Source organism: Buceros rhinoceros, unplaced genomic scaffold, assembly GCF_000710305.1.
Source record: "Buceros rhinoceros silvestris isolate BGI_N320 unplaced genomic scaffold, ASM71030v1 scaffold39856, whole genome shotgun sequence".
Taxonomy (NCBI): Eukaryota; Metazoa; Chordata; class Aves; order Bucerotiformes; family Bucerotidae; genus Buceros; species Buceros rhinoceros.
This window is the reverse complement of record NW_010420081.1, coordinates 4,379-15,295: the sequence shown is the minus strand read 5'-3', so window position 1 is coordinate 15,295 and position 10,917 is coordinate 4,379. Positions and strand designations below refer to the sequence as shown.

At 38.9% G+C, this 10,917-nt stretch overlaps 1 protein-coding gene across 1 annotated transcript; it reads right to left on the bottom strand.

Annotated features, from left to right (window-relative positions):
• Nucleotides 1-439: 439 nt before the first annotated feature.
• On the bottom strand, nt 440-10,287 carry PTGR2 (prostaglandin reductase 2). The gene is made up of 9 exons (XM_010139165.1): nt 10,218-10,287; nt 8,662-8,780; nt 7,150-7,341; nt 6,071-6,241; nt 4,895-5,104; nt 3,970-4,091; nt 2,677-2,764; nt 1,914-1,953; nt 440-669 (listed from the first exon to the last, which is right to left on the bottom strand). The coding sequence occupies exons 1-9, from the start codon at nt 10,252-10,254 to the stop codon at nt 605-607; spliced, it is 1,044 nt and encodes a 347-aa protein (XP_010137467.1). The 5' UTR covers nt 10,255-10,287; the 3' UTR covers nt 440-604.
• Between the last annotated feature and the right edge of the window lie 630 nt (nt 10,288-10,917).

Genomic DNA, 10,917 nt, shown 5'->3' with positions numbered 1-10,917 from the left:
GTGACTCTTTTTTTCAAGTTTCCTCTTTGAGATGGTAAAAGATCATTGTTAGACCAAAATGGCTGAGCCAAGGTCAATTGACTGCCATCAGGCAGCACGTTTTGAGATTCTCTGTCTGTCACACTGGAGAGGTGTAAAAACAAGGAGAACTAGTGAAAATTTGGATATTATAATAAAAGTAAGATACCATAGATTTTAGAAAAGTAATTCTAAAAAAGAAAACTTCACATAATTCTGGAATGCAAAGATTGAGGAGAGCAAACAAGGCTTACCCTACACCTGAGCATATCTGTGATGAAAGACTCAGGTTGCATGCAGATGGAAATGTAAATGCATTAGGTTTCAAGCGCTCTGAAAACAGGGGATATAATGATAGAATACAGAGAAATGGGAAAGAAAGATCAATGGAAATCTGTTTGTTTCTAGTAAAAATGACTGCTTTCCTGTTTTCAGTTCTATTTAGTTTATAAACATCCCAGAATCTCTGCTTCTAGTACGTACAGAACAACGTAGTAGTTTATTTAAGGAAACTGGAATTGGTATGAGAAAAGACTTGCTCACTGTTTGAGATGGAATCCAATTATTTTTCCCAAAGCAATGACTTTTACTTAGAAACTGAGACGATCTGTTTTCCAATATTGCCTCCGTTCATCATGGACTGGAAAGCAGCTTCAAGAGAAATAATGAAAGAAGTTAGTGCCAAGTAACTTTTAAAGCAAAAAAAATGGTAGAAGCAAATGTATTAAACAGCTCCCAAAAAAGAAGAGATCTTGTTTTGGACCTAAGCATATTTATTCTTAATGATATGCTAAATTAAGAGGAAAAAATCTGTAATAAACTGTTAAGGGCAGTTTTGTGTAATAATTAAAGAAACTTATTTGTAAGCAACTGTTTGGCCCTGCACAGGTTAACAATTACATTTGCTACTTTTGTGATATGCTGTACAAATACCAAACAGAAAGGTAAGGCCTGACTGGCGACCCCACAAATGCTGTGAGTTTCACAAACCTTCCTGAAAGGAGGAGGTTTATAAATATTCTGTGTCATACAATAAAGGAGAGAAGCTGGTGCAAAAGAATAAATATTTGAGTAAACCAAGTATGAAATATGACTGCTGTATTTGATCAAACTCCTTCAAAATACGCATGCGTATGAGTAAGTAGCCACAACTAGAATAGATCTAAATCTGTACAATTTGGCTGTTGCTTAATTCTACTGGTTTCTAATCTTGTGGGACTAAAAACTAAATGGACTAAATCAGGCTTTTCCCTGTTACCTGAAAGAGACTCATTCTTACAGCACATCTTGAGTCACCTGGCTCTCTAGCTTTGTCTTGCTGGAGTCACAAGACCCCCTTTATTTTTACATTTTCTGTGTTACAGATTTTTTGAACAGGCTACAGGCTATTTTGTTCCTTTAAAAGAAATAATTTTTTACTCTGTTTAGCAATCTTTAATATGCTTTCCCTTTCCTGTGTGTTCTTTTTAATTTATTTTTTGTTAGCGAATCCAATAACGCACCGTTAGATATCGGGGGTTTTAAAGTATATGTTCGAAGTTTCCAAAATACCATTTTCTTACGTGCAAGTTCTATGAAATGGGCAGCACTTTAAATCTGTAAGATCAGGATGACTATCATCGGCTGCTAAGGTAGCAGTTTAACAATTAATTCCCCCTCAATAGTAAAACCAAAACCAAAATCTCAGAATTTACATTCAATTATTTTTTAACATAATCTTCTCAGAGAACGTTTCAATACCTTGTGAAAAAAAAAGTTTTACTATATCATAAAAACAACATTTTAGATAAAAAACCTGAATTGGCAAGTGAAACGAAGAAGCAAAGAAGGTAGTTAACCTCCATTGTTACTGTATTTCATCAGATTATTCTTAGAAAATGATATAAAAATCTTACCACCAATGTTTGCTAAGCCTTCTACTATGGTCTCTCTGACCTGTCAATGCAAAAAAGTCCTTTTAGCTTTCTTCAAACAAGATAAACATTTCTTAGGAATGTGCCATGAAACTGCCACAGAAACTACCAAAATGTAAAGGATTCTCTTGCTACACTGGACAGTGCTCTCTTCGGGCCAGAGTCTTTCATCAAGAGAGGAGTGAATACTTCAGATAAGTGTGTAGGCCATTTAATTTTCCAATCAAAACAAGAACATCCCTGACCCTGCCAAAATTTCATGTCTCAGGATTTTTCCCAGGAAAATTTACTGATCACCTGCAGAATCAAAACTCAATATAGACAGACCTCACAGGGAATGGACGGATAAAGCATCTACCCACTACAAAATAATAAATGGTGATTATAAAGCTTCAGACAAGACCCCAAAAAGCATTCAGGACACTAACTAAGGTATTTGAATGTACGTATTTTTGGAGGTCTGATCTCTTAAAGCACTTACACTGTATGCTGAAAGAAAGAATACAGACATCAGCAGCATGTCATTAGAAAAGTCTGTCACACTACAGTCACACCATCCTTAGCAGGTACCTCCTGAAACAGTGCTACCTCATAAGCTTTCAATTACACTTACATATTCTTAAGAAAATCTGTTAAATTCTGAGGCGTGATAATAGAGTCAGGGACAAAGAAATTGGACTTCTAGTCAGACCATGGTCTGAGGAGATAGTATCAAAGGCCGTGGATTACATGTAGAAGTTCTTACCTTCAGTTTACCCTCCTGGATCCACTGACAGAGTTGTAATACACTCGCTTCTTGTTTGTCCAAATAGTTCAGCACTAAGAATCTTTCCCTGTGAAAGAAAAGAACGAGCCTTGATTTAAGAAACACCGGTAAGCATATTTTGAAATCTTTACAAATCTTTTCAGCATTATTGAAACTGAAGGGTTATGAGTACTAATTATGATGAGAGAGCTAATTACAAAGCTCAGAGCTTTGACAGCTTGCCGAGACAGCTCTCTGTAGCAGGAGCTTGACGGAAACTTCAGTCAGACAATAATTCTGTTCAAGTATCAGAAAGAAGAGAAATGAAAATCAGGTGTATCGCCAGAATAAGCAAGTGTCCATAAAATGTGAATGAATTCTTATTCTTTTTTTTTTTTTTTTCTCCTGGGAGGGAAACTAATTCATGGACCTGCAACTAGATAGCGAGTATAAATTAACTTTCTGGCTCCCCAAAATTTTGCATATCCTGCTGTCACAGCTGTTTATAGCGATCAAGAGAAATTGAAATTATCATCAAAAATGTTAATTACTTGTAGCAATGTACTGAATAAAATTCTCCACTGCCTTATAATACGTATGGGTGTATTTTTTATCCAATTTTTACAAGTGCAGTTACGTTAGTAACAGGGACATGAAAAGAAAGTCTCCCCGACTTTCTGCAATGCAATGAATGAAAAATCTTCTAAGGCTTTGCTCCTAAACTCCACCTGAATCCTGACAGGAGGCTGTGCAATTCGCAGAGTCATAACAAAAATTAATGTTTTGCCTGTATATATCTGTCACAAATACAGTCCCTAATTATCTAATAAACCCCCAAATACTAAAAAATGTAATGTCAATAATATCACTGCATCAGCTGCACCCTGACTTAAAAAAAAAATTATTTCCTCTCTGCCTGAACTACTACACTTACAGAGAAGTCACTCTGCACAACATCCCAAAACAGAACCCGGGCAACACCTTTCCCCATACTGAAGAAGCCGGCAGAGACTCCGGGACTAAATCAAGCAACCACAAACACAGCATGACAACAGACAACTATGTTAACATGTAGCAAGAGTCCTTCCCATTTTTTATGCTGATGCACACAAATGTGAGAGAAAGGATTTACTGATGTTGTGATTATAGTTTCCTTTTTCGGTACGGCGACATTCTGTTCTGAGTACATGTGCCTACTGTGGATCTACAGGCTACCTTCCAAACATCAGAGTCACGACATCACGTGTACAATCTACCTGGAACCTGGCCACAAGTTCTGGAGGAGAAATGTACCTTGTGATATTCCTTTCTTTCTGTATTTTTTCTACGTCAGGAGGCAGCGGAGGAGGATAAGGCACATCTTTGTTATACTGAGAAATCTGTCCACACAGGATGATATGGCTATTGCGATTCATCTGTTTGGCACAGCACAAAGTGAGAAAAATTACATTCCTTGGTCTCGGAAACTAAATTTTCTATCAATGCAATAGACTATACTGCAGAATTTTCACATGGTTATCCTTATTTAGAGCCACATTTCCTAGGAAAGAGTGAGAGAATTGCAGGCAGTCCTGTTCAGCCTACAAGAACATTCAAATACATGAAGGCAGGACAATAGTGGAAAAATAAATGCTATTCAGCCTACATGTCATTTTAAAAGGCATTAAATACACGGAGTATGAAACACTGACATCCTTTTTGTCAGAAGGAGAGAGCTATTAGGTCAAAGAAGTTTGATGCAGCTGTTGGATACAACTGAGATTTATGTCCCAAAGAGAGCATTGCCGCCAAAACCTCTCTGCCGTGAGACAGAGCAGTTTCACATTAACAGTCAAGAGAGATGGTCAAGAGACTTTATGGAGGCCCAGCAGAGCTGGTCTAATGTGAAGCCAGAAAACCAAAGCTGGCAGGACACAAGATTACTACACTGGGAGACAAGGCTTTTAGAATATTACCAAGTCTCCTGGCCAAAGAAGCAAGAGATGAGAAGTAGAAATCATGTTTCTATTACTATACTGCCAGGCTAGTCCAAATGACAGACACTATTTCAAAAACCCGACCTCTCCTTGAGACCAGGATCAGCTCCTGGATTAGATCAGTGAAGTGGAAAGCCTGCCGTGCTGTATTGCAGACATTAATTCCGATATGAAGTAATTCAAAGCTGGGCATGCAGATGTTGGAGAATGACTACAGTAAACCCAACAGCTGGTATAATCACCTGACTTATAACTGCATCACTGATGTCTCCACCAACATTGTCAAAGTAAACATCCACGCCGCCTGGGCAGAGTTCACGTAGCCGCTCTGACACATCAACCTTCTTGTAATTGATAGCAGCATCAAACCCCATTTCTTGGACCAAAATGGAGCACTTTTCATCTGTGCCAGCAATGCCCACCACTCTAGAGCAGCCCTCCAGACGGCCAATCTGCAGGTGCACAGTAGAAAACAAAACCAAAAGAACCCCAAATCCCGAACAACAAGGAGTTAGATTATTTATCCACATAAAGGTACCAATGGGAGGGAGGAGGCCTTAGGGCGCATTACAGTTATCGCCGTATCACTAAACCCCAGGTGGCAAAGTTCAGTGCATACTCCCATCTCATGTGACACAACTGCCCCTGGCACTCTTCCCTCGCACCTAGAGAAGGGGGAGGAACAATCGAAATCTGCCATCTTTCCAAACTCACTAACTGCAGGAGGTTTAGTCTGTGGAGTCACCAATGACTGGCAGTACCGGAGAGCCAAATACAGTATAAAATCACAATCTGCCGAGTACCCTACCGTAGCTCATAAAAAGCCAAAAAGAGTGGACCGTGATTTAAACACATTCTTCATGGATTTGCTTATGCATTGTTTTTTCATAGCTTCTCTTTATCAGTAAGTCTTAAGCTTTCCTAATACCTGTTGTGTTTGTACGTGTATATGCGTGTGTGTATTTGTAGACATGCACATGCAAACACACCACAACAGGTTCTGCAAAGCTGAGGATAAGAGAGCTGTAAATCTCAAAACACAAAAGGATGTCATGGAACACAACACAAAACAGGGTTTGCTACTTTTTTTACTGTTTTCTAACATAGAAAACGATGACAGTCACCAGTCAACTCAAAGACTGTTCAAATGGCAGACTACTTCATAAATTTGTATTTATACAATCTACTTTATTTACGCTAGTGACAAGTAATCACCTTGGGCTGTTTTCTCCTATTCTAGTTTCAGGCCTGAAATCTTTCCCAGTGAGAGTGCGAGCCAAACCTGCGAAACGGGCCCTTCCCATGAAGTCACATCTGCTCACGTTTACAACGATTATTATCCATACATTCACGAACCAGCTTGTTTCAGAAGACAGACCTGGTAACACAGTATGCTTGTCTGTCTTCAGCCTACCTACCTGGCCGGCCAAAGAGCCGCAGGCACCGGCTGCTCCACTCACCACCATTGTCTGATTTGCCCCTACAGCCACGTGTCCTTTCTCCTTTATACCTAACAGGGCCGTCAATCCTGTGATGCCCGCTGCACCCAGAAAGTAAGAAAGGCGTCCATTTACAAGCTCTGGAACAAGCTACAAAACAGAAACACATGGTTCGTTTCTTTTTAAGGTGAGGTTTTGCTCTTTGCTATTTGATAGTCTGAGGATAGAAGACTAACTCAGGATATTTACCATGCAAGGTGCAACTGGTGGGGACAAGCCAGCTATAAACTAGGTCTACCTTAATAAATTAGGTCTACCTTAATAACAATTCTATACAAAATGAAACAAAGGTTACATTTCCATAGTTGCAGAATTTAAACAAAGTCACTCACAAAAACTGAAATTATGGAAATAACAAAAAAGCAGTTAGGAGTTTCCAGCAATAGTGAATTATCCCTATGTTAGCCTAAAGGATAAAATAGCATCGTTTTATTAAATACTGTGATTGCAGATCAGTGGCAAAGAGTCCCAAAGGAAGGACTTTATTGAAAAATATACATTGTTACACAAGGATGATAATGCAATGTCCCTAATACACTGTTACCTCTCCACTTTCAACTTAATATGGAACACCCTTTCTTCTGTGGATGTAAAATCTCAAGTAAGGCTTCTTCTAACATATGCTAGTGAAATAAATTGAACTAAGTATATCTAAAGCCTTTTATGTCTTATGATTACTCTCTCATGAATCAGGAGTCCTACTAGAATAATTAAAGAAGCAGCTTTAGGGAAATTTATTAAAAATCCAGCAACTGAAATAATACTGGGATGGCTGGTAACCAACAAAAACATTTTTTTCTTAACAAAGAAAAATGTAAATGAGAAAATGATACAAATTTTGCCACCTGTGAGTTGATCTGGCTTTTCAGAACTGGTTTCTCCAATAACATTGCCTTGGTTTTGACTAGGAAATAGTATCATTAGCCACTATTTAGGAAAAAAAAAAAAAGGTGCAGAAAAAGAAAGTAGTGACAATCTGGGCTTTGCAAGTACAGTACCTTCTGTAGCAAGCCTCCATCTAGAATTGCCATTGTCTGCCAGGGCCAATGGAAGGAAGTTACAAAGTCTCCTTTAGCAAGGTTATCATGCTTGCTCTCCTCCACAACCCCAATGCCCCCACCATCAGCAACCTCCGACAGCTGCCAGGGCAGGAGGTAATCCGAGCCGGTATCCTCATTCATTCGGCAGCGCTGAAAGACAAGACTTTAATGAGAGGCTCTGGTTTGTTTGTGAGCATGGTTTGTTTATGAGCTCAAATGAAGTTCAGATATGTTTAAAACTTTGAACACAGGGGGCTACTTAAAAGTCTCTCCATAATCCCCAAATATCAACCATTCTTTCTTAGATCCTCTTTCCCCTCTTCTTTGCTCAGCACAAAAGTAGGACAGACCTTTCTGATCTCCAGCAGTGTTACCAAAGCAAACATGTTTTATAGATGCTGCCTCAGTCAGCCGTGCAACCAAAGATGGCTGGCTCGGGTCTGACGAGAACCCTATAAACAGCATTCCTTAACTGGATGAATCACAGAAATGCAGGATTGAAAAAAACCACCCACAAGTCATTTAGTCCATGCCTATGCACTGAAGAACAGTTAAATATATATAGACCATCCCTGGAAGAGATCTGTTTAATGAAAGATCTTGAAATCTGAAGTTTTTTATTTATATCTCCTCCTGTAGCCTGAATTAATATTTCAGGATTCTTAAACTTCTCCTTAATTTCAAAGCTAAACCTCCTTTACAGAAATTGTTTGTTTGCTACTACCTCCATCTATGCAGGGAACAAATACCCACAATTCTCTTTATAGTAAACTTTTACATACTAGCAGACTGGGTCTACCTGGTTCTCCTCCTACCTTCCTTTCCATTTCAACCTACAACTCTCCCAACTATGTGATTTCTACCGTTTTGCAGAATTAGGTGCAAGTGCTGGTTATGGCTTCATTTGCTAAGCTTCTCTCTGTTTCCATTGTTTACAAAGTATTGACATATTTTTCTCCTCCCATCACCCACTTAAGGAGAAAATCTGACTTTAATTTGTAATACAGTAATAGCAACATCTAACTTGATTCATTCGTGCGTTGTCTAGAATTTTTTGGCTGATCATGTCCCTCTCTTGCATCATCATGAAATATTCTTCCTCCTCTAGTCACACTCCCCGCAACTGAAAAATACTTCCTTCCATGGCAATAAAAAAAAAAAAGTTTCAAACTGTATATAAAAAAGGCAAAGTTTAGAAAAAGCTGATACAAACAAATCTGTAATGGTATACCAGGGCTTACAGTCTCTTCCTGGTCCTATAAAGTCATACTCCTCTATATACCACAGGCACATTATTAATGCCTAATTCCTTCCCAATGTAACTCCATCAGAAGGACTGAAATTACTAAGTTATACGAGAGATACATTTGTCCTATAAGTTTAACTGTGGTGTTAAACATCATGACGGGTACAGAGGTGAAGATATTTAAAAAACAAAAATTCCGGCTTAGCTCTAAGTCCATCACCTACCATGTAAGGGTCCACAGAGAGATAAAGGGTTCTAACAAGCACTTGTCCTGCTTGGATCATATCTGCTATTGTACTTTGTTCCATTCGGAAGTTTTCAGCCACTGGCACTCCATTCTTGCCTAGAATTGTTTTAAAATCAAACAAATAAATGAATCAATATAGAGCTTCCCTGCATCAGCTTGGAAAGGCCTTTTCTGAAGGCAGTCCTTCTTAGAGTGAGTTAGGCTATTATCTTTACTCAGGTGTAAAACTACTGACCAACTTTCAGATTTTGTGTCACAGACTATGATTTTATAGGTGCGCTGCCACCATCCAGACTGAAGGCCTGCTGATCTGTCAGCTTACACTTACCTGGGATGGTACCAGGAACCTGCACTGACAAGTTTCCATGCTGTTTGCTACACATAACTTTTATGAACAATCAGGGTAAATTCAAAAACCAAAAGGGGCTGTTCCCATTCTCAAAAAATGGTTCTATATACCTCCTATGTGCTGAAAATCCTGTAACTCTCAAAACAAAAGACACACGTTGGGACTTCTTTCACATAACGAAATCATCGTGCACTGTTTTGCTAGTAGCAAATGACTGTAAGTTTTAACTCGCACCTTTCCGTCTCTTTGCTCTGTGAGATTGGGGGAATGCAGACTGTTGCCACGGCACATGCACATGCTGCAGGAGCGTCCCTTCGCAGCTACAGACATACCTCCTTAAATAAACGCTTGCCAGAAACACCTATAAAACATATGCCAAGAGACCCAGAACCAGAGGCTTCATCCTCAGGTTGGTCCTACAGGCAGCAGATCAATCAGACTGCCAACCAGAACCAGCAGCAGTGAAAGGAGAGAGCCAGCTATCCACGTGTGTTTTAAGTTAGAGTGACTGGGCAACTACAGCAGGCTACTGCTGTAACATTTGACGTGCATTAGGAAAGATTTATTTGCAGGTCACACAACAGTTCTTACCTCATAGGACTATTTTGACATTGAGCAGAACACAAAACTCCCCCAAAAACTTAATGCACACATGTGGGTCTGTTATGACAGTTTAGATAGAAACTGACTATTCAAAATACTGTGTTGACATCCATAACCAGGCAAATGAGTAAGCAAGGAAGTAAACAAATCCTCAAGAGTGTAAACTGAAAAAACAAACACTCTGACACATGGGAGGGATAAAAGATTCTGTATTCATGAAAAGGAAAACAAAATGAACAGTAACAAAATATTTTATTTTAGTCATCTCTTAAAATTAAAAAAAAAAAACAAGTGTCAGAAGTAAAAGGTGATGCTTGCTAATCTTTCTTCACTTTGAGTCACTACACTTACTGCTTTCTCCTATATTATGCATTAACCCTTTTTTTCTCACCCACGAGTTTAGGAATATGTATACACAGACTAAACAAATACACTTCTAAATAAACTTTTTTTTTTGCATGCAATATTCAGATTTTGATATTTATATATCTTAAGTTAGTGTCTGTTTCTACCCTTACCATTTTGAAGCACTAGGCAACCATAACACACAAATTGTTCCTTTACTGGAGGGAAATACATACCGGGGCGCGAATTCAGCACTACTCTCTGTATAATCATCCCCGCTTTTGCAGCAATTTCACACTGGATTTCTACAAAGAAAAATATTGTTTGAAGGACTGAAATATAAATTTTCACAAAAAAGAATATAAAGCAAAGTACTTTGTAATTTGGAAACTGGGGATTAAATATGGGTTTTACCAACTCCAGCATCCAGGCTCAAAAATTCTACACAACAACCTCAAAAGTAAAATAAACAAACTTCCCTGTTTATCTTTTTAAAGCTGTGATTTTATAAAATGTTGCAGTAGCAGCTTCTGGAAAGACTGGAAATTATAATGTACCGTGCTCCTTATAAGATTATCACCACCCCCTACCAGCTGTAGGAGACCTATTTGCTCTGCTTTCCTGTGCTGACTGAGAACACTCCACCTCCACCTAAAAGACACTGCGGCAGCTTCACATGCATACGTCAAGTGCAACTCAGTAAAAGGCTCGCACGCGTGCCAGTAATAGCAGTACGCAGGTATATGATAAAAAGCAATCCTTGTGTAAGATGTTCCATGTGAAACAGCAAGTCTTTCCATTAGCAGTGCATTTTCTCCCCAGAAATGGTCTGTCCCAGAGACAAGGAGCTGCTGGGTCACCAGTTGATATGGTGTACTGAGAAATTTCTCCTTGAATTTCCACAGTTTAGAAGAGGACTGTAAATTTGTTTCTTGC

Bases quoted from the DNA above. Each gene is read 5' to 3' on its own strand.
- PTGR2 (XM_010139165.1), bottom strand. From the start codon at position 10,254: ATGATTATACAGAGAGTAGTGCTGAATTCGCGCCCCG. The intron at 6,242-7,149 runs GTACTGTACTTG...TCTGTTTTGTAG, and splicing joins ATGGAGGCTTGCTACAGAAG to CTTGTTCCAGAGCTTGTAAA. The intron at 2,765-3,969 runs GTACATTTCTCC...TTTCTTTCACAG, and splicing joins AAAGAAAGGAATATCACAAG to GGAAAGATTCTTAGTGCTGA.